Source organism: Miniopterus natalensis, chromosome 8, assembly GCF_054644295.1.
Source record: "Miniopterus natalensis isolate mMinNat1 chromosome 8, mMinNat1.hap1, whole genome shotgun sequence".
Taxonomy (NCBI): Eukaryota; Metazoa; Chordata; class Mammalia; order Chiroptera; family Miniopteridae; genus Miniopterus; species Miniopterus natalensis.
The window spans coordinates 29,100,374-29,123,492 of record NC_142088.1 but is presented as its reverse complement, the minus strand read 5'-3'; the positions used below and the strand labels follow the sequence as shown (position 1 = coordinate 29,123,492).

Below are 23,119 nucleotides of genomic sequence, written 5' to 3'. Positions count from 1 at the left end.
AGTGAAGCCAAAATTACAATAAAGCGCGTTGGTTTCCCAATGCATATAAAGTTATGTGTACACTGTCCTATAGTCTGTTAAGTATGCAGTGGCATTATGTCTAAAAAAACAACGGACCTACCTTAATTTAAAACTACTTCATTGCTTAAAAATGCTCACCATCCTGAGCCTTTAGCGAATCCTAACCTTTTTGCTGGTGGAGGGTCTTGCCTGGATATTGATGAAAACACAGTATCTGCGAAGCAAAGTGCCAGGAAAAGCAAAGTGCCAGGAAAATGGGGTGTGAATGTAATGACTTTGAATGGTTTGCTATTTTGGTTTTTTACATAATTGGTTTCCAGAAGGAATATGGGTGACCAAGAGGTAATTGCACGAAGTGAGCAAAATGCTCTTTCTCAGTTTTAATACAAATAAATAATGCAATAAATCATAATACGAGAATAAACTGTTTTGCGTACTCACAGCTGTAATCCGACTTTGCCCACCCCTGTATGGGTTACAGATATGTAAACAGAGCTGCTAATATCTCCCCCTTTCATCCTACAGCAACAAAAGAGGTATCAACAGATAAAGAGTTCTGCTCTGGTAATTCAGTCTTACATCCGGGGTTGGAAGGTGAGTTTAAAAGAAGTGTGCCTTATTTATTCGGGGTTTTCAGGATCTTTACAAAAGGATGATGTCTTTAGGTTCGCCCTGCAGGGGGCATCTCCTTGTCCCCTGCCTGCTGTGTAAACAGTCAGGTGGAAAGAATAAATATTGTGGGCCAAGCTGGGGCCCTGGTGACCATGTCTTGGCTGCTTCCTTCTTGCTGGCTTTCTTTTCAAGAGCTTTGTTCTCTGAGCAGGAAGTCCTTGAAGTAATTCCGTACATGATTTCAGTATCCTCTCGCCTTGTTTGTGGGGAAGCTGCAGTCCAGAAGGGTGTCTCACTGTTGTCCCCACACTTGTGAGTCCTGCCGGACCTCAGCTCTGCCAGCCCAGTGCCTTCTCTGACTTTGTGGTAATCATCTTTCGGGCTCTCCTGTAATGGTCAAAAGATCCTGAGCTCTGGCCATCCTAGTAGGGGTGGGGAGTGTCACAGAGGGTGACCTGCAAGTCCTTTCTGCCAAGGCTTGGTCTGGAGGTCAGCAAACTATGGGCCAAATTTAGCCTACCTTTTGTTTTCCCACAGCCTGAAAGAAAAGAATGGTTTTAATATTTTTTAAGCATTGTTTAAAAAAAAAAAAGACAAAGAAGACTTATTTCAAGGCATGTAAAAGTTGTATGAAATACAGATTTCATATAAATATATGCATATATGAAATACGAAGTTCATACACATAAAGTTTTATTGCTACACAACCACACTCATTTGTTTTACATCTTGTCTGTGGCTGCTTTAGTGGTAGAGTGGTGGAATTGATTAGTCGTGATAGGACATGTGACCTGCAAAGCCAAAAATCCTTACTATTGGGCCTGCTACAGAAAAAGTTTACTGACCCCTGCTCTGCATCGAAGATAATTTGAGGGCCTTGTTCTGACCACTGTCCTGTCTGGAGATTTTGTAGAGTGGGCTGAATCCAGAGGATAGAGCCCTGGGCCAGGAGTTTACTGGCATCAGTTGACCTTTGTCTAGGCCCATGGGCGGCCTAAGGGCCTGGTAGTCATCCCACAGCAGATGCCAGAGTATAAGCCCGAGCATGTAGAGGAAGCACAGTTGCTGCTTGCAGATGCATCTTTAACCTAATCACTGAGTCCTGGGTGCGGGTCTCCAGTCCAGTGACTTCAGAGGCAGTGCTCAAAGTCCACCCCCAGACCAGGCATTCTCCTGGTCTTCACAAAATCAGTTTCCAGCAACTTCTTCAAAGAAGTTACTAGTTTTGGACCCATGAGAATTTCATTTTAGCAGATTTTTAAACATCTGTTGAATTAAAAATATAACTACAGTTATATCCTCAGACAATGATAATAAAAGTGATTAAATAGATTTGGGTGGATTATTGGAGATCCTCCAACCTCATTCCGAGAACTGCTCCTTTTATCTGATGTGCACCAGCTTATATTGTTGTGGTCCCGTTTTTTTCCTGCACATACTAGGGCATGGGAGGCTGCTGTCCCAGGCTGAGTGGGGCTATACTCTCGTGCTTGACGGTGTTTTCACTTAACCATCTTCTCATGGCCCATTTTGGGCTAATAAGCAGCTTTCCCTTTTCTTTAAGCTATTGATTTTCCACTTGAGCATAGGTATTATGACTATCTCTACAGGTATTTTTTCCAAGCCACTATGGATTCCATTTTTTTGGTTAACTTGGTATTTTTCTGGGTGATTCTATACCTTAGGCCCGAAAAATCCTGCGGGAACTGAAGCATCAAAAGCGCTGTGAGGAAGCAGCCACCACCATTGCTGCGTATTGGCACGGGACCCAGGTAGGCCAAAGACGGCCCCCAGGAAGGCAGAGCACCGGGAGTGACGCGTAGGACCAGGGACCTCCTCGTGGGGGCAGAAAATGTTTCACTGGCTTAAGCTACTGAGCACGCACCTGCCTCATGCTCTTCCTGACGTTTTGGTGTGGGGTGGTGGCACGCGCTTTCGTGTTTACTATTTGATGGTGACCGGTGTCTTTCTTCTTTCTCCATTGAAAATCAGCAGTAACCTTTTCTGCCTTAAACTCTCCTGTAACTCCTTTTCAAATGCATCACAGGCACGGAGGGAACTGAGCCGGCTGAAGGAGGAGGCTAGGAATAAACATGCTATTGCAGTTATTTGGGCTTACTGGCTTGGATCTAAGGTACTTGATGCGCACATCTCATCACTCCGTCCTGGAATCGGCAGTAATCCATCCGTAGTAATCCAATCTAGCGTATCAGGGAATGAATGACTACAATTAACAGTGGCTCATGCTGGTGCATGCCCTAACCGCTGGGTTTAATAGACCTGGAAACGTCAGTGTCATCAGTGCACCATGGGGAGCGGCAGCATGTATAGATAGGCAAAAAAGACTAATTGCTTACTAATGAGGTACTAGTATAGTTGCTATTTTATTAAAACGCAAATAGCTTGCATGTTTAGTTTTTCCTCTCCCCCCTTCCCCCGCCCTGACATATACAGGTGTTCTCTGGAGGTATTTCTGTGGGAGGTGAGGGGCATGTTGAGAATGTTCGGATTTGGGCCTCCAGTGGTTTTTTGCAACATGTTGATGACAGAAATGCCTTTAACGCATGCCTTAGAAAATATTAATCCATGAATGAAGCTATTTTTTAGGCTCACTGTGGCAACTATTGATTATTATAAGCAACATGTTATATGTGAAAAGAATTGTCATCTGTGATTTAACAGTAAGCTGTGCTCATGCAAAGCTAGCTCTAATTGCCACTGAAGAATCCCAGGAATTCCAGCATCAGCTGTTTGTTTTCCAAAACAAAGGCCTCCTGAAATGCTCTCACTAATCCCCAGGCAGAGTCGTGGGCTCTGTGAACATTTCACATAACCCAAGGGACCAAGAGTTTTAGATGTTTTTGTTACTTAGAAAATCAAAGGTCATCTCTGCTAAAAATGTGTATCCAAGTTAGAAATACATATCAGCATAGTCCTGTGTTTTTAAGCCTACCTTGTCAGCGTATAAGCCCATCTTGTGAGAAAAATGAGAAGAGAGAACATTTGTATGCATAAAGATTTTAATTTGCCAAAACCTCACTAAAGTTGTTCATTTGTGTTTTCCCTTGAAAATCAGTGAAGAACAGATTAGTCCCTTTAGCAAACAGGACAAGGTCCTAGCAGAGGCAAAGGGACAGACAGTTAACCCTGGAATTGCTTCACCTCCTGAGCTCATTTTCCAGTCTGTGCTACAATGTAATGTAAAGTCAATGCCTGATTTTTCCTGCCTTTTAAAATAACATGCCTCAGATTAATGTTTCCCTAAGACTGATTTTTAAACCTACAAGTTGTTTCACTATTTATCTTGCATTAGTATATTTTCCCACTTGGGGCCTTTGCTAATATTGAATTTTGATACATGCTACTTCCAGTTTTCTAACTGGAAAGAATTTTGAGGTTTGTGTTTTTGTTTGAACTTCAGAGAAACAACCTTTATTCCTTCCAGTTTTTAAATGGTTATCTTTTTATACATCCGAATGAATGAACTTGGGGATTCCTCTTTAGTCCCCCTTAGTCTGCTGGAAGTGTTAGGAGCCACTCATAGTTCCAAGGCTTTGATGAGGGAGGGAGAACAGGGGTGAAAAAGGCACAGAATGGAAGTTAGGGGGCAGAGGAGTGATCCCCTTAGGTGCCACGCAGACTGTCCTCCCCTGGAACCGCAACACACTGAAAATACAAGGCACTGCACCAGCCTGACGCTGAGTGGGTTTAAATGATTGTGCGATGCTCCTCTGTCATTCTGAAATCCTTATTCATAAATTGGCTCTTCTGTGTGGGGGTGTCTTTTTCTGGTCATTGTGCTGTCTGCATTGGGCTCTCTCTTTTATTGACCATCTAAAACATTCTAGGCTCGAAGGGAATTGAAACGCTTGAAGGAGGAGGCTAGGCGTAAGCATGCAGTTGCTGTCATTTGGGCTTACTGGCTTGGACTGAAGGTACTCCCTCAACCCCTTCTTTCTGCCCAGGGTGAACTCAATAAAGCCTAGCCTTACTAACCCTGAGAAAACGATTGAATATGCTTGCTGATGGTCTGCACAGTCTTTGACAATGTCATCTTGCCTAATTTTGTTTCTTTTTGAAAACAAACCTGTACACTAATATTTTCTGATTTTATTGTGCTATATTTCTTTAAATAGGTTTAAAGTAATAGCAACGTAGCATATTTAATTTCAGATTTTGTTATTCAAGTTCTGTTTTTATGTGATCTTTAGGAAGATGAAGTATTTTTTTAATTCATGAGACAGAATTTCAGTAGTTGAGCTCAGAGCTGACCCACCGTCTACAGTGACCAGCCAGGGGATGCCAGGCTTTTGTTTCCCTTTATCCACCTGCTCTAATGATGGCTCCTGGAGCAGAGCTTTCTTTAAAGTGACCATCATTCTAATTGTTCATCATAGAAACCAAAGAATTTTGCTTAAATGTACAGATTTTAAGACCAGCAATGGATCATTCAGGTTAAAGAACACTTTACATTCAAATGGCTTCTAATTTATTTCAGAGTGGTGCTTACTGCTCTAGGTAAGGATGCACGTAAGTAAGTAAATATGACTGAGCTCTGGAAAACCTTGAGACATTGTAAGGATTTTGTGTTTCCTTTTTTTCTTTTTTAATCCTCACCTGACGATATGTTTATTGATTTGAGAGAGAGAGAGAGAGAGATCGATCAGTTGCCTACTGTATGTGCCCTGACCTGGAATCGAACTGCAACCTTTTCTGGTGTATACGACAATACTCCAACCAACTGAGCCACCTGGTCAGGGCAGGATTTGTCTTTCTAATATTCAACAATTCATCACCATACGGAGCCATCCACACTGTCTTTTTGGGACAGTTAGGTCCCTTTTGACATTATTCCTCTTAGTTATTTTTACTTTAATATTATAACAATTCACCTTTTTCTAAATACTTAAATATTATCCAGAAACCATTGACCTTGAATCTGAGCAGCATTAGTAGTGTCCATAAACTCTGCTTTGAATAATCTGCATTTTCCCCTGAAAGTTTAGCATATAAAGTTTTAGTAAATTAACCTTGATTATATTGAATATTTATCAAGTAATTTTTAAAATAGTTAAGAAGTAACTTAAATATGAATTTTAGATGTTCTGTTTCAAGAATTCTGAACAAGTTTTATAGCTACTTCCAAAAAAATCAAAGTAAGGATTTTATTTCCTATTTTATTCACATGTTCTAATTTGCATTCTAATTTTCATAAGGAAAGGAACAAACAACATTAGTCAGGATTTTTACTCTCTGAAACGATTTCTACCAGCAATGTCATATTTATCTTCAGTTTTCTGGGTTTAACTATATGATTTCAAAAATACTTTCGTATTAGGAGTGTGTGCTAGCAACCAATAAACCTAATCCAGTTTGTAGGTGAATGCTGTTTTAGCTGCAGTTACCTGGGCTAACTAGATGTAACTGTCCTTTTCAGTTTCCAACAAAACGGAAGTATTTTAATAGTAGCATTATTATAAGGTTAAGCTTCTTTGAAGTCCAAAAGTGTAATAATTTTATACTTTTTATTGTAAAGAATTACGCTGATAATGAGCAGTCGTTTTGCCCTTTTAAAGGACTTGCTGCGTGTGGAATTGATTACAGTGGACCCTTTTAGGACTCCCAGGGCCCATGAAGGGAACCTATTCTATTGTCAACATGTTGTCACCAGGCTTTTTCTGTATGTAGCTGTTATTTCAGGAGAAAGGGCCTGTCCTGTGAATATCAAAAGCATATTGGAATGAGCTCAGTTATAATGGCATTCAACTAAATATAGTAAGACTGCTAGTATACTTCTAAGGATATGGTTTCATGAAACCTCACTTTAAATTTTCTGCTTTCCTACGCTATTATAATTTCAGGAGCCAATTCATAGGTACCATTTTTTTTGTCTCTGTCCCTTGTGATGTTGCAAGTTTGAGACTTGATATGGTTATGAAAAGAGAAATGATAATCAGTAACACAGAATAGGAATAAAAGGAAGAACTGCCTGTATGGTATATGGAAGAATGTTTAAACCTCAGTAATATGCAGAAGTAGAGAGTGGGTCTGGCCCTCAAAGCCTGGAGGGACAAGGCCGGCCCCGTGGATGAGAGGAATAGCAGATGGAAGGTCGGTTAGAACAATGGGGCCTCATGTAGTTTGGAGTTTACATTTCTCTTCTAAAGGCAGCAATAGCTGCTACTCTGGTCCACTCAGTCCTTGTCATGTGCGGATGAGGCTCACTGTTGCTAGATCTTAGAAATTTTTAAGAGCAACTTGCAATCAGTTCCTGTGTGAAGTTCTTAATTTAAAATATGGACTTTATAAAAACATTTTTCTATGAACTGAATATGGTTAGCAGGTTGCACACTCCTAGTGTAGAAATATTTCAAACATGTGCAGTTAAACCCAGAAAACTAAAGATGAAAGAAAAAGGTATAATGTCTGAATTATTCAAGTATGTTAATATTTTGCTAAATTCTAACTCTCCCATTTATAGCTAGATGATAATAAATGTTTTAAGTATTTTCCCCTCAATTTCAAAATTTAACTATCATTCATGCATTCATCATATACCTTGCTCAGCTATTTTGTTAGATGTTAGTATACAATGTAAATATGACAGTGTAACATGGAAGAAATAGGTAAACTAAAACTGTACTATGATGTCTTAAATGCAGGAGTAGGGATGAGAGAAAAGTCAATGCAATTAGATGGAGGACAATGGTAGTTCAGACCTGATTATATTCCTATTTTTAGTAGCATTCAGTTCCCATCTTCATATGCAAGGCTTTTGGAAACTGCAATGTAGTTCTTCAGGCGTTTTTTTTTTTTCCTTTTAAGAACAATTTGAAATGAAAATTACCTTATGTAATCTTTGTCTAAAGTGTATTTTGATCTGTGACAAGTTTGCAGCTCTGCCTGTAAGATGTTTCTCATCAAATCATCAGGTTTCTGAAAAACTAGTTGAAAGGATTTAAATACTAAAACTTTCTGGTACTATCACTTTGCATCTCTTCATTTATTTTTCTTTGACTGAGCATCCACGGTCTTAATATGCTTCACTTGTTTTACTATATCCAGAGAGGCACTTAGAAATTGACGTGTTCCACCTATTTTCATTTTTAATAGAGATGTATTGTCTTTATGGGCATCTGCTGGCCACACGTTAACCCCTGTGTTCTTCTTTTTAAAGGTACGTAGGGAGTACAGGAAGTTCTTCAGAGCCAATGCTGGAAAGAAAATTTATGAATTTACGATTCAGAGAATTGTAAGTTTACATTTTACATATGACTCATTCGCATTATTGAATTAACTAGTTAATAGCACCAATTCAATAATATGTAACTTCTTTGGCAACAATTAAATCATAACTGTGGCACCGAGAGGTTGTGACTTTTTTATCATCTCCCCTCAAATTCAGACAGAATTGTCTCAGAAAGAGTTATTTGTGGCTCATATATAATTAATAAAGTGTTCTTTTTTAATAAAATGTTTTTATTTGACAGAGAGAACATACTTTGGGGGAACATGAGCTCAAGGAAGTTGGGTGTCTTAGTTCAGGCTGCTATAAGAAAAATACCGTAGACTGGGTGGCTTAGACGATAAACATTTATTTCTCACAGATCAGGAGGCTGGGCAGCCCGAGATCAGGCTGTCAGCAAGGTGTGGTTCTGGTGAGGGCCTGCCCTTGCCTCTCTTCTTAATAAGGGCACTAATCTCATCATGGGAGCTCTACCCTTGTGGCCTCATCTAAACTAAATTACTTCCCAAAGGCCCCATCGCCTAATGCCATCCTTTTAGGGGTTGGGGTTTCAACATAGGAGTTTGGGGAAATACTAAGGGCTTGCCGTGCTGAACTGCCGTGAGCCGCTTCAGGGCAAGATTGCTGAGCAGGTTAGTGGGTAGAGGGGTGAAGGAGAGCCAGGCTGTACCAGTCTACCCGAAAGGATTCTGAAGTTCCCCTCTGCCCTTCAAAGAACTGTATATAGTGGTGAAGAGTGCAGGCTCTGGAGTCAGCCTGCTCTGCCACTTACAGATTTGTGAGCAAGTTCCTTAACTCCAAGATAGGGATAGTAACACTGAGCTCATAGAGGTGTTGTAAGTATTAAAATGGAGTAATGATATAAAGCTCTAACAGTACCTGCCCGTATTAAGTACTGTAGAGCAGTGCTGGCTAGTAGGACTTTCTGGAGTGATGAACATGTTTCCTGTCTGCCTTGCAGTAGAATAGCCACATATGACTAGTACAGCTCTCTAGGGTTAGCTGGTGTTAGTATTAGGGTTAGTATTAGTATTAGTGTTAGTATCTTCTTTTGTCTTAACCATTTGGTAGAGCTCAGACTTCTGCAGCCAATATGAAGAGTGGAATAGAGACTTTCCAGAGGAGTTACAGAGTTTTGTGGACCGAAATTTGCTAAATTCCACTAAAGACTGCTTTGTTTGATTCTGATTTATGGAAAACAGTGACTTTTCTGGTATTTTACTCATCTAGTATTTTCTGTCAAACCCAATACAGGTGCAAAAGTACTTCTTGGAAATGAAAAATAAGATGCCTTCCTTATCTCCAATAGACAAAAATTGGCCATCAAGACCGTACTTATTCTTGGATTCTACTCATAAGGAGCTAAAAAGGATTTTCCACCTGTGGAGGGTAAAAAAATGTTGTTGGGTTTTTTTTTTGGAGACTTCTTATCCTATATTTTGAGTGTTTGAGAAGTGTTATATAGAAGTGATTTTTCTACCACATTCTACCTCTAGCCTGGAGGAGAGTTATTTGAGGACTTGGGTATTTTTGAATTGGAGACTATACCTGGTTTTCTGTGAGAAATCTTAGAGCAGCAGGTGTGCCCTGGAGGTTTCCTCTTGTTTGTGGTTAGAAAGGGGGGTGCATGGCTCTGTTGTCGTTCCCTTTCAGATTCCACTGCCTTCAAGTGGTTCAGATTTTTATCTGTTTGTGTTTTTCATCCTCTTTGAAGGAATGATACTATAGGAGATAGAAAGAATGAAACTTGAACATCTTTACATGATGTAGTTAATCCTATAAATTATATAAGTTCACTTTTGTAAGATTTCTTAAACACATACATAGGCATACATGTGAACCAACATTTTGATGGACTAGAATTTTAGGTCCTCTTGGAGACATTAAAGAGCTTAAAATTTCCCTCTATCTGAATTAAAGGGAAACTGAACATCTCTTTGAGGTTGCCTTATATTTTGGCATAACATGTAATTTAGGTGTTGCCCAGCGTGGTGTAAATGGGGTACTTGTGTAGATGTTGACTGCGTTTCAGTAACTCGGTAAATGGGATGCTACATTAAATATATGCAGGTATCAGGTACAAGAAAATCATTAGATTGAAGACCTTGTACTTAGTAAGTGAATGATGGGTAGATACGTCCTCTGGGAAGCTCTTCCCTGCCCAGCAGGGTGGGTTCCTTATCGGTCACATATAGAGTGACATCATCACTGGTTAGTGCCATGGTTGGTACCGGCACAGCATATGGAGCTGGATTCTGAGTCCTGTTCCCTAGCTTAGTGAGTCAGTTTGGAGAGATTCACCAGCATTTCAGTGTCCAATGTTTTGAGTCTGACACAGAAACTCTTTTCAGAAATGACGACGGAGAACTGCTCTGCCCCTGCTCTCCCCTGGGTTAGAGACGGGGGATGTGTGGGCAGCAGTGTGGACATTTCTTTAAACAGTTATGTCCGTGGTTCTCAGCCACACCTGGAACGGAATTTCTCAGAGTGTATCTGAAAAACCTGGCCCTGCTCCGCCCACCATCCTTTCTTCCTTCTATGCAATCTCAGAATCCAGGCAGAGAGATTTCTTAGGTCTTGTGCCCACATTGTACCATGGAAGTGGGGGAGGTGGAGCAGTGCTTTTCACACTACAGGCTATAGCATATTTGTGGGTTATGAAATCAGTTTACTGTAGCTACTACCAATATTTTTATTTTTTATTTTTTTCAGTTTAGTGTTAATTTTATTTATTTATTTATTTATTTTAATTTTTATTTTTGTTTAAAGTATTACAAATGTCCCTTTTTCTCCCCAGTGACCCATTCCCCCCTCCGTTCCTTCCCCCTCCCCAGTCACTCTCCCCACCATTGTCCGTGTCCTTGGGTTGTGTATATATGCACATAAATTCTTTGGTTACTCTCTCCCCGTCCATTCCCCCGCCCCCCCCCCCTTCATCCCTCTGACCTTTGGTCAGTCTCATCTATGCTTCCATGTCATTGAATCTATTCTGCTCGTCAATTTATTAAGTTCTTTAGATTCCACGTATAAGCGAGATCATGTGATATTTTTCTTTTGCTGCCTGGCTTATTTCACTTAGCATAATATTCTCCAGGACCAGCCATACTGACCCAAAGGGTATGAGCTTCTTCTTCTTTACAGCTGCGTAGTATTCCACGTGTGTAAATGTGCCACAGCTTTTTAATCCACTCATCTGCTGATGGGCACTTGGGCTGTTTCCAGATCTTAGCTATTGTAAACTGTGCTGCTATGAACATAGGGGTGCATAAATCCTTTCTGATGAATGTTTCAGGATTCTTAGGATACATTCCTAGGAGCGGAATCACTGGGTCGAACGGCAGCTCCATTTTTAATTTTTTGAGGAACCTCCATACTGGTTTCCATAGTGGCTGCACCAGTCTGCAGTCCCACCAGCAGTGTACTAGGGTTCCCCTTTCTCCACACCCTCGCCAGCACATGTCGTTTGTTGACTTGTTGATGGCAGCCATTCTGACAGGTGTGAAGTGATACCTCATTGTGGTTTTAATTTGCATATTTTTAAATGAAATAGAATAGAAATGAAAAGAATAGGGTACATGACATACAGAAAGGATAAGTGTTGTTAAGATTTTGTATCGATTGACTGGATGTGTGTGTGCAGGTGTGTGCACTGGTTTGTGCTATCTGGTAGGTTTTTGTTTTGTTTTGTTTTGTTTTTCACTGTGAATCTCAGGACCCTTGTATGTTTGGAAGACGTGTCCTGAGTTCTGCACTATAAGCAGTGAAACCGACAAAGGAAAAACACTTTGGGCCTTTTAAATACACATTTCATACACATTTACTCATATTTTTGCCTCTATCAAATTGGCTTATTATGTGTAAGAATGAGCAATGATTTATTTATGTAAGTGATGTCTTTTTCCTTCATATCTCACAGTGTAAAAAATACAGGGACCAGTTCACAGACCAGCAGAAACTTATTTATGAAGAGAAGCTAGAAGCCAGTGAACTCTTCAAAGACAAGAAGGCTTTGTACCCATCTAGGTATTGTGGCTTTGCTTTACTCACGAAAGTCAGTATTTTAAAAATTTCTCAAATATTTGTAGGTCTTTTCTAACAATTTGATTTCAATAATACATGAGAGATTTTTAATTTTGTGAATTATTTTATGAGCAGCTGGATATAAATACCGTAAACACTTTGGATCAGTGGCTTCCATTTGTTAGCCTTTTTTCATTGGCATTAGCTTGATCACTTCACTAAATAATTAGAAGTCACTTTTTAAAATAAAAATTATATAGGCTCTTAAGATAAATGTACATTGTAAATTCCTGCTAATTTTCCATAGTTTTCAGATCTAGCCCAATTTTTGTTGGCCATATACTGTATCACCATTCCAATCTTTTTTGCTTTATTTAATACGTTGGGTCAGAATCTCATTTTTAAGGTAAATGAAAAGAGTGAGCCAGTATATCACTTTTTGAATATTGCTTGCACTTGTCTATGGTGGCCTTTGGTCCGCTCACTCACTGGGCATGACTTCGGACGCCTGTGCGGCAAGTTCAGTTCCTTTATCGTAGACACCAAGTACTCAGTAAAAGAAGGGATACTAATTGCAAGTTCTCCAAGTGAAGTCTTTAGGGAACACGGCTTGTCAAATATTCTTACATCTCCCAAGTTCATTATCCCCCAGAATTCCTTTCTCTTTTTCATCTGTTATTTATTTAAAAAAAAATAGATTGTACAATTTCAAGCCAAATCCGTAACAACTTTTAGTTTCTCCCAAAGAATGGCCTAGAAATAAAAATGGATTATATGCTAAGTATATTCACATGTATAACATATGGTACGTTTATATTTTCTGGGTCTTCCACACACACTTGAAAGTTCTTCCTTTTAAAGGATTAAAAGAACGTAAGTTGCCAAACTCATTTGGTTTAAATGTTTTAAATGACACAGCTTCCTTGGTCAGCTGGTTTGGTTGCTGGAGGTGGCAGCTATCCTAAGTCAAACATAGTGTCAAAGTCCAATGTCGTCCTAAGCGCCTGCTCTGTGCAGCGTATTCAGACAGGAACATTATCTCTATGCTTTCTCTAGCAACTAATTTTATTTAACTCTCTCTATATTTTTAATATGTAGAGTAACCTTCTTAATTAACATTCCCTGTGGATGACTCTTAACTGGAGGGAGAAAAATGCATTTTTGAAGAAACCAATTCAAAGACTCTGAGCACTTTTTATTATTAAAAACACATTTGAATATGAACAACATAAAATGTTAATGTGGAGCCAGGTTTTTTGGGGGGTGTGTTATCAGCTTTCAGGGATGGTGGCAGGCTCACCCTGCGGCAGCCCAGGGGTGGGGTAACTCACCCGCCCGCCACCGTGCGGAGCGAGCCCTCCGGTGTGGGCCTCTCCTGTCCTGGGAGCTGTGAAACTGGCCACCTGCGCGGATTGTTCTTCCCGATCCTCCCCCACAACACAAGCATTTAAAATTGTATTTGCAAATTGCCAGAGCTTTACGGCTCAGAACGAAGCTGCAGGGGTTGTTTTGTTTTTGTGTTTGTGTTTGTGCTTGTGTATGTCTTTGAAGAAGCTGCCCTGAGAGTGCCCTTCCCCCAAAATCTTGAGGGAAATCGATATCTTAGTGTTGTGTGCTCGATAAAACTGCCCTGATTCTGCATGTTTACTTGGCCTCTTCTGTCCACTTAGGGCATATCTTAGGAGGAGGGGCCTGACTTTTCTTTATATGTCGCCTCTTTAGAGCCAGAATTACATAATATTGCGTGTTCTGTAGTTTTTTTCCTAAAGTGGTTCTGGATCTATTCTTCCCCAGAAAGCTCACTGATTTTCTTACTCTCTGCAAGAAAATGAAATTTTTCTTTGGGCCAGGTGATGGTAATGATTTGTGCTCTTTGTTCCACTGCTACGTATTGTTAAAGGCATTAATACATCCTTTGTGGGCAGCTATTAACTTTATGTTAACAGATTAGAAGGAACTTCCTTTTCCTTCACACGAGGCCCTGCCCTTGGGTCTTGGCTGTCATTCACCTGTGATATTTTCTTGAGTATGCCACATGATAAGATTTTTATCAAAGTCCTGCCTACCAAATGCCTTGATCACATCAAAAGTATATTTGAAATAAATCGGTTAAAGGTTCTATTCCCAACTTATACTTAGGACACATGCAAGTATAATGTATAAAATATATAAAGTAAATTTACTATTTATGAAGCTGTTAGATACTCTAGAATCAATTGGCTATAACTGTTTTTCAGTAGTACTTCTGTCGGAAACCTTTTCTAATGTGAGGGTTTTTTTGTTGCTGTTTAGTGTTGGCCAACCATTCCAAGGGGCTTACCTGGAAATCAACAAGAATCCCAAGTATAAGAAACTCAAAGATGCCATTGAAGAAAAGATTATCATTGCTGAAGTTGTAAACAAAATTAACCGTGCAAACGGGAAGGTAAAACTGCTAACCCTAAAGACTTACAAAAAGTGTTTATCAGTTGAGACAGTCATCTTTAATTTTCTGAATGTTAAAATTTGCATTTCACATTCTCAGCAGAGTTATTGTGAAGAAAGTTATTTCCCTCTACCTGTAAGGTTAGGAGGAATTTTATTTGCTTTCTGAAACGTTTGCGAATTAAAATGTATTACCTATGTCTAATGTGTTCTCGGTTTACTCAGGTGTGTAGGCTGAAGGATATTGGAAGCATTTTTGCAAATAACTAATGCTTTAAGCTCATGGACCATTGAGGGGTATTTTTGATCACTGGTTTTACATCGTTTTTTGTTTTGCTTTAGAGTACGTCCCGGATTTTCCTCTTAACAAACAATAACCTCCTTCTTGCTGATCAAAAGTCTGGACAGATCAAGTCAGAGGTTCCCCTCGTGGATGTGACCAAAGTATCGATGAGCTCACAGAACGATGGCTTCTTCGCCATCCACCTCAAAGAGGTAGATTCAACTGTTGATTTGAGTGAAAGATTTCTGTGTTTGTCCAGTTTCTCAGCCATTGATTTAAAATTTTCCAAAACTCAATAATCCTATTACTTGAAGATTACATGTTCTTCTTACTGATTTGAAAATTTTGGCTATATTCCCTCCTGTGTCAAATCTCAGGCTTGACTTTTCAATGATTGATTAATCACTTAGTGACTTGTTATCTTGAGTTACAATTCACCGAGTAGCTCTTGTCTGCACCCTCGGTGATACTCGTTGTTCTGAGAATAAATGCCTAGGCATATGAAGATGTTTCAAACTATGCTTCCTGCTGTTGTTTCATCTATGTACCAACTTGGTAAATGTCTTGTTCATCTTTAATTTGGGGGGTTTTAAGTAAAGAATGCAACTACAGTCAATGGCCTAATAATTTGGACCTAAAGATTTTTTATGTTCTGTGCTTTTAGCTTAAGCAGAACCTCCTGACTTAAATCTCTGGAGTTGGCCTTGCTAACTTTGCAGTGGCCTTGGCCAGGTCGTTTAACTTTCATGTGTTTACCTTATCTTTGTCCTCTGTAAAATGGGGAGAATACTAGCACTTAGTATAATAACATAGTGTTGTTATAAGGATTAAATGTAAAGTGCTTCACATAGTGCTTGGCACCTAGTAAACAGTCACTGAATAAACATACCAGCAAATGGTAATCATATTTAGAGACGTGTGTCTAGCTGATGATGCACCTGTCTGGCTGATTCTAAACTTAAGAAAATCCCATAAGCTTAGTTCAGCCTGTTTTCTCAACTGTGACTCTTAACCTAAAGGGAACAAGCATATCAGATCCTAAGTCTGTGATTCTGAACCTCAGTTACACATTAAAATAATGCTGATGCCCAGGTTATATCCCCAGTTCAACCAAATCAGTTTCTTGGGATGGGGCACCAGCATCCTGTTTTTCAAAGAGCTGTCTAGATGGGTCCCTCATGCAACTAAGGTTGAGAGCCACTGCCCTGGAATGTTTGTTGGAATTATTATTGTTCTTATTTCTTTAACCAAATCACCAGGGAATTTTTAAGCAGTGCTTTCAGAGTGAGTTCTAGGTTAGGTCAGTGCTTCTGGAACCCGAGGATGGAAGCAGATCACCGAAGGGAGCCTGTTGTTTGTTTATACTCGGTGGGCCTGCAGTGGGGCCTGCGGTTCTGCTCTTCTAACAAGCTCCCTGGTGATGCCAGCTTTGGGTAGCGAGGGGTTAGGTGACTTTGCTGAAGTGCCCTGAGCGACTTGGAAGAAATACTGCTTTTGTAATTACTGTTTATTCGGAAGAATGGACTCCAGTAGCTAATGTTTTTTTAAAGAGATGGTAAATACTTTTCAGCCAAACCTGTAAGCATTTACCTCCTAAGCTGTCTTTAATTATGATAGTCTGACTCGGTTTGTTCTTGCAGGGCTCGGAAGCAGCCAGTAAAGGAGACTTCCTCTTCAGCAGCGATCACCTGATTGAGATGGCCACCAAGCTCTATCGGACGACTCTCAGCCAGACCAAACAGAAGCTCAATATTGAAATTTCTGATGAGTATGTTCATGAATTACTTGAATACACCATTTTACTTTGAACTTTCTTGTTTTAGTTAAGCATTCTGAGCTCACTCATTTATACAACCCCCACTTATTAAGTACCAAGTATGTGTCTGTCATTTGTTCTAGATGATGGATGGGCAGTGAGTGACCAGGTTTCTGCCTTCATGTACCTGACATCCTACTGGAAGAGAAAAAGAATGCACAAATAAAATAATAAATAGGTGACATGACTTTAGTTAGTGGCAAGTGCTTATGGGGGGCAGAGGAGCAGGTTAAAGGTCAGAGGGTGTTATGTTTGATGTGGAGGTCAGGAAGGTATCTTTTTAGTGACATTTGTGTTAAGACTGGGATCAAGACAGCAAGCCTGGCAGTGGTCTAGGGAGATGCCTTCTGGGGCAGGGAGGCAGCAGGTACAAGGGTCCTGAGGACAGGGGTGAACTTTGTGATGGAGTGAAATGGTTGGAGAAGAACCTGGAGAGAGAGGCCGTGTGGAGCTTGGTAGCTGAGGTAAGGAGATGAGATTTTCCTGAGAATAATGGAAAGCCATTACAGGTTTTGAGCAGGAGCATGGCATGATCTGATTTATTGTTTTCAAAAATCGCTTTAGCTGCAATATGGAGAGTTAACTATAGGGAGACAAGAAGGAAGCAGAGAAGATAGGAGCTTCTCCGAGCTGTCTCCAGTTAGGATGATGTGGCTTAGGCTAGGGTGCTAGTGGAAGCTGGTGAGAAATGATCAGGTTCTGAATGTAGTTTGAAGAGAAACAAGAGGCCTTATTAACAGATTGGGTGTTAGGTTTTGGGCTTGAACCAAAATCATGATACCATTTACTGCAGTAGATGACACTGAAGAGAGAGGAGCTTGGGGGTGGCCGGGTGGGGTGAAATCAAGAGTGCTGTTTGGGTGTGTGGTACGTGAGATGCCTTTATTTGTTGATAAATAGTTTTATAGAATAAGCATTCCGTGTTGGCAAGGGTTTAATAGTGCTAAGACTGCATAAATTTGAAATTTGCAATTTTTCCTTTACATTAGGGCTCTAATTATAGAGACATGGTTTGCACTCAGATTGGAGCGTCCCTCCCAATTACTAAGTCTATCAATATGAGATCATTTAAATGAATTTGAGTTACCATGTTGTTTGATACTTAATTTCTTCTCAGTAGATTTTTTACTATTGGCTTATGTACTTTTTCGCATTTATTGTAAAAATATGTGTAACTAGATTACTCAGGAAGTGATTTTATTTTTTAATTAAGATCTTTCCAGTCTATTCTATTTCAACTCTTTCTAAAATAAATTCATATCCATTCCTACCCCTTTGTAAGTCAAACTCACTCTCCTAGATATGTTAGGATTTCTATACTGAGAATGGTGTTTAATTGGGTAGGAGATTGGCCTTTGTTTGTACTCTACATTGGAAGTTGCAGTTTGGACTAAATCACTTTTCTTGCTATTGAGCCTTTTCTCATAAAACAAAGAATATTAGGAAAAAAGATAATAGCTAGTTGGGTTCCAGTTAATCATAGTTTTAACCTGCTAGAGCTTTAAATTCCCTGTAATTGAAATTTTTTATAGCTTGGGCTGCTGGGCTTCTATTTTGGTAGGACTGCTAAATCCCACTGTCATGGGAGAGCATGTGCTGAGCTCCTCCGTATACAGATGAAGCAGCCTTGTAGTTGACCGACTAGATCAATAAGGCTGTATTTACAGAGAAAACCACACCAACAACCGGGCCACGAAGGATTGCTCCTTTCAAGCATTTCCCAGACTTAGGTATTCTAAGAACACTGCCTTTGCAAGATGTTCATAACAAAAAAATTTTTTTCTGGTGCAAATTTACAGCCTTTCTTTACTTGCAGCCCTTCTCAGAGCCTCTGAAGCCTGCCGCACGTTATGTCTCTCCTGAGGGGCTTCAGGGGGAGAGCATGGTTCTCAAACATAATCAGCCACAGAACCCTCCAGTGGCTCTCCCAGTTAGTGTTTGAGGCGCACGGTCACAGAACACGGGTGGGGACAGTTTGCTTCTGGGCATCAGGGACCTGCCCTGTCCAGGAGGGGTGATGTTCCGGATATGTAAGCGTGAGTAAACATGCTTGTCTAAGTAAAGATTGGCAGTGTGGCCTTGTGAAGGAAAACATTTAGTAGCATTATAAACCAGCCTGTAACACCATGCCGTCTCCGATTTCTGATTATTGCCTGGTCTCGTAAACGGCTGCTGCAGCCTTGCACTGCAGCTGTGTTCCCTCGCCCGGGCAGCGCAGAGCCACGCCGCAGAGCGGTTCCTGTGTAGCCTGCCTCATAACCTCTGGGGGCTCTCAAGCAGGGATTATAGAATCTTTCTGGAAAGTATTTTAAATTTAAACAAAATTTTACAAAGCCATGGGAAGGAGTGCCCGTGGTGTATTTTTCCAGCCCTAACTGGCTTTGATCCGTTTTATTGCCAGCTGTACAGACTAGTGTTATAAACAGTATGTAGTTCAGTGAGCAAAACCTTCCGCGGTGCAGACTCTCCGAAATAGAAGTCGGTATTCTAACAAACCCAGTCTCCATAATCATTATAGATAAACTGGATGTCATTTCACAGGAGCAGAGTCAAAGTCCTTTGTACGCCTTTGGGTGGTTTTAACCTGTACACGTAGAGTGGGAATTGAATTCATGGAGAGACTCAACTGCTTTGTAATGCCCAGTTCTTAAACTCCCAGACTGTTGAAACTGTAAATGGTTGCATTTTAAGGACCTTAAATAAGAGGTATAGTATTTCTAAAAATGAAGTTCTGAATATATAAAAAAAACTAAAGTGAATTTGTTCCATTAAAAATGTTAAATATACCTGTGGATATCCTAGTACATGTATACACACATGTACACACATATATATCATTTAAGTTATATAATTGTTTTCCTTAATATTTTAAAGTCAAACAACTAATCTACATTCCTTTTGCTGTAAAGTCATAGGTGGTATTGATGCTGTGAAATAGAGCATTTGACATTATTATTTGCTGGAGGAAGATGCTTTGATTCTCCATTTCCTTAACTGTGGGCCGTGCTTCAGTTTTCTATGAATAAAGATAAATAATAGTACTTGCTTCATAGGACTGTTTTAAAGTTTTGTTATATGTAACTTACTATGAGCTGTGTGGTGCATGGTAAATACTCAAATTTTAACTATTGTTACTTCTAGAGTGAATCATGATCATAGCTTATGAACATGGAGACCGGTACATGTTAAAGTTATTGGGAAAAGAACTCCCTATATACATTTGTTATACTGCAAGTGGTCTTTGAAAATTAAAATGTAGAAATATTCGATTTTTTAAATATGTGTATTGTGTTAAGCTTGAAAGATTTTTTTCCTTTGACGTACATGGATAAAATTATACATGGCAGCCCAGCTGGGCATGGCTCAGCTGTTGAGCATTGACCTAGGATCCAGGAGATCGCAGTTCGATTCCCAGTCAGGGCACATGCCCAGGTTGTGGGCTCGATCCCCATTTGGGGCCGTTCAGGAGGCAGCCATTCAATGACTCATCATTGATGTTTCTATCTCCTTCTCTCCTTCTCCCTCCTTAAGAAAAAAACCAAAAACTAAAACAAAAAAAAGTATACATGCCAGAGAAGTATATCAGATAGGCGAATTGGAAACTATAGCTTTTTTCAGCGTTTTCAAGTTGGGAAAAAACCACCCATTTAAAAGCTCAGAAATACTATTCTTTTAAAACTACTGATGAATCAGAAGCTTATGTGTCACATTTTACTTCAGTAGATATTTTCAAAACATGGACTACTTAGACCTTGAAACAGCCTGATGTACGGAGCAGAACTGTTTCTGTCTTTGCTGTTGTCATGGATGCCAGTGAGCCTGTGACGTCACAGTGGTTGTCAGAGTGACTCAGAATACTGTTCCCTGAGAAACAGTGAAAGCGTGGCGAGGTTGTGCTAATTCTCATCGTGGGGAGAAAAGCGCACTGGCTCTGCAGTGGGCGCGGTGAGATTCTGGCCCGGCTGCCGCTGTCAAGCACCCCCAGTGATTCGGTCCTTGAGGGCAGGGACCCCTTGTTTTACATCTGGTATCCCTCACAGCAGGCAGCCCTGGGGGATGCCGGAGGTATGTGTGTTGCAGGAAGGTGTGACAAATAATCTTGTGGACAGGTGCTTGACCCTTGATGATCTGCAAAAGGGAAGATTTGGACTAGAATATTGTCTCCCACAGTGCACCACATGTACCACTTGGTAGGATAAGAAGTGGCTTTCGCTGTACATGGATGGATTTTTTTTACATTTTATCATTTATGTATATTTTAAAGGGGTTTTAAAAAAATGGCATATCAAGCATGGGATTCTATCATTATTCTATAGATAGCACTATTTTGAAACACATGTATTTAGGCTAAAAATAACTATTAGCCCAATGTATAGATATGACAAAAATTGTGTAAGTAATATGTTCATAACCAAAGTTTAGAAACTATAGTCTGTAGGTACTTCAGACCCTTTCTTTTCCTGAAATTCTTTATTTCATTTTCTCAATTTTTGATAACTTAATAGGACATCCCCTCCACCAGTTTATATTTTTGCTGTGCACGAATGGAGAAAAATGGGATAATAGCCTGTTGGTCTTTCCGTTCAAAACATGGGAAACAAGTGTTCTTAGCCCTTCTTCCCTATAGAAGTGTGATGAGTTGATGAAGCTGTTTACGTGGGGCCCAGTGGTGACGGCCGGAAGTTGCATGCCGAGTGGCACCTGACGACAGAATCCCGCGGGGACAGGCTGGGGAAAGGGGCCATACCTGTCAGGATCGGGATCCAGTCAAAAACGAAAGCTCATCTTGTGTAGTCATCAGCTGTTCTGTACGTACTTTAATTTGTCTTTTCCTTTTCTCCAGGTTCCTGGTGCAGTTCAGACAGGACAAAGTGTGTGTGAAGTTTATTCAGGGCAACCAGAAAAATGGGAGCGTCCCAACGTGCAAACGAAAAAACAACCGTCTCCTTGAAGTCGCTGTTCCTTAGCTGGTGCCTCCGTCCCCTCTGCTTTCATGGACTTGTTTCTTTGTAATAGTGCAATTTGGTTTGGTTTCGTTTGGGGTTCATTGTACGTTTGGCAATTGTCAAAGGCTAATACCGTTAGAGCCCCTTGGCAAAATAAAAATATTTGACTAATCAATTTTTATTATTGGAATAGTTTTAACCCTTGAAGTGCTCATTCTGTGCACAACCCCAGGACAGGATTGTAGAAACTAACAGCGTCCACACCATGTCGCTTGTGTTCTTTGTTTAGTCCTCATGTTAGATCTGTGTACCCTGAATCCACATATTACTCATAAGTCATTACTACATCTAAGTATAGGAAACAGTCTTAAAAGATAGCTCGTTCACTCATCAGATATTTATTGAATGCCTATCTGTGCTAGGCTCTGTGCTCGATGGTATGAAAAGTTATTAGGAATTTTGTTTGTTTTTAAGGCCATTGCATTCTGGCGGGTTTGTGCTGGCTTTGCTGGGGCCGAGAGTTTTTTGAGACCAAAACGGTAGCTGTTGATGATGGACAGCGTGATCTAGAATCTTGCAGTGTGACTTTAACAATGTGTACTTCAAGAAGGGCTGGTCCTAGGAAGTAGAAATGTATGACTGGGTAAAATTCCTCTACATGTGATTTCTATTTGAAAAGAGAAAATTGACATTTGAACAGGATTTTTCATTTATTTAGATCTCTTGTAATTGCTTAGAAAACAGAGTTGTGTTCTTATTTTAGAAAAAAATGACAGAAGCAGTCTAGTAAGTTTATATTTTCTGTTTCTGGTAGACATCATATATGATCCTACATATGCTAATACCTGCAGAGTGTTGTTTTCACACAAATTTGAGTAAATAAACAGCTAATACAGCGGAGGGCTAAAAGCCTTTCAGATAGTGGCAAGCATTCTATATGATGTGCAATAAACATCCAAGATCTTTTTTGAAAGTTTTATTTATAAAATACATTTTGTATGAGAGAGGTGATTGGTACAGGGTGCATATTTTAATTAGGGATCAAAATTGTGTTAATTTGCAGGACTTTTTTTTTCCAAATTTACAATAAGAATTCGTTTTGGAGGCTACATTTTAAACTTTGGATTCAAATTGTTTCTTATTTAGAGGATAATGTATATACAATGGTATGTTAAATAATAAAACTGTTCTAATTTGGTGCCATTTCCTGGATCACAACTGTATTTTTGTATTTCAAGCTATTTTCCTATGTTGTGTGTCAGTCAATATATTGTTGCACAGAAAGGCTTTACAATCCAAACATTTTATGTTCTTTGTGTAATTGAATTTCACTTATCTTTTATAAACCAGAAACATTCATTGAAAGTTTTTTCTGGGGATTTTCTTTTCATTTTTATACTTAAAAATACTGTTTCCATAAGAAATTCTCAGAAGCCTCTGTGTTCATTGGTGCTGATAGAGGAAACAATTACTTCCCTTCCATTGTCTCCAGCGCGTGTACCTAAAGTGGTAGATTGATGATTCCTGAAATAGGTGAGTAGAAATTTGGAGCTGAGAGGTGTTTTTTATTTTATTTTTTATTGAACTTATTTGGGTGGCATTGGTTAATAAAATTATATAGGTTTCAGGTGTACAATTCTATAATATATCATCTGTTTATTGTATTGTGTGTTCACCACCCCAACTCAAGTCTCCTTCCATCACCATTTATCCCACCCCCTCTTACCTCCCTCACCCCATTTTCCTCTCCT

General features: G+C 39.8%; 1 protein-coding gene across 1 annotated transcript in view; it reads left to right on the top strand.

The window, feature by feature from the left end:
- The window catches only part of MYO1B (myosin IB), a 150,340-nt gene extending 127,607 nt beyond the window's left edge, over positions 1-22,733 (top strand). The window contains exons 21-31 of the mRNA XM_087819692.1: positions 547-615; positions 2,319-2,405; positions 2,681-2,767; positions 4,482-4,568; positions 7,811-7,885; positions 9,134-9,268; positions 11,796-11,902; positions 14,192-14,324; positions 14,666-14,818; positions 16,247-16,374; positions 21,266-22,733. Of these exons, the coding sequence (XP_087675818.1) occupies positions 547-615; positions 2,319-2,405; positions 2,681-2,767; positions 4,482-4,568; positions 7,811-7,885; positions 9,134-9,268; positions 11,796-11,902; positions 14,192-14,324; positions 14,666-14,818; positions 16,247-16,374; positions 21,266-21,389 (1,185 nt within the window). The 3' untranslated portion in view covers positions 21,390-22,733. The remainder of the gene's footprint in view (positions 1-546; positions 616-2,318; positions 2,406-2,680; positions 2,768-4,481; positions 4,569-7,810; positions 7,886-9,133; positions 9,269-11,795; positions 11,903-14,191; positions 14,325-14,665; positions 14,819-16,246; positions 16,375-21,265) is intronic.
- The last annotated feature ends 386 nt before the right edge of the window (positions 22,734-23,119 follow it).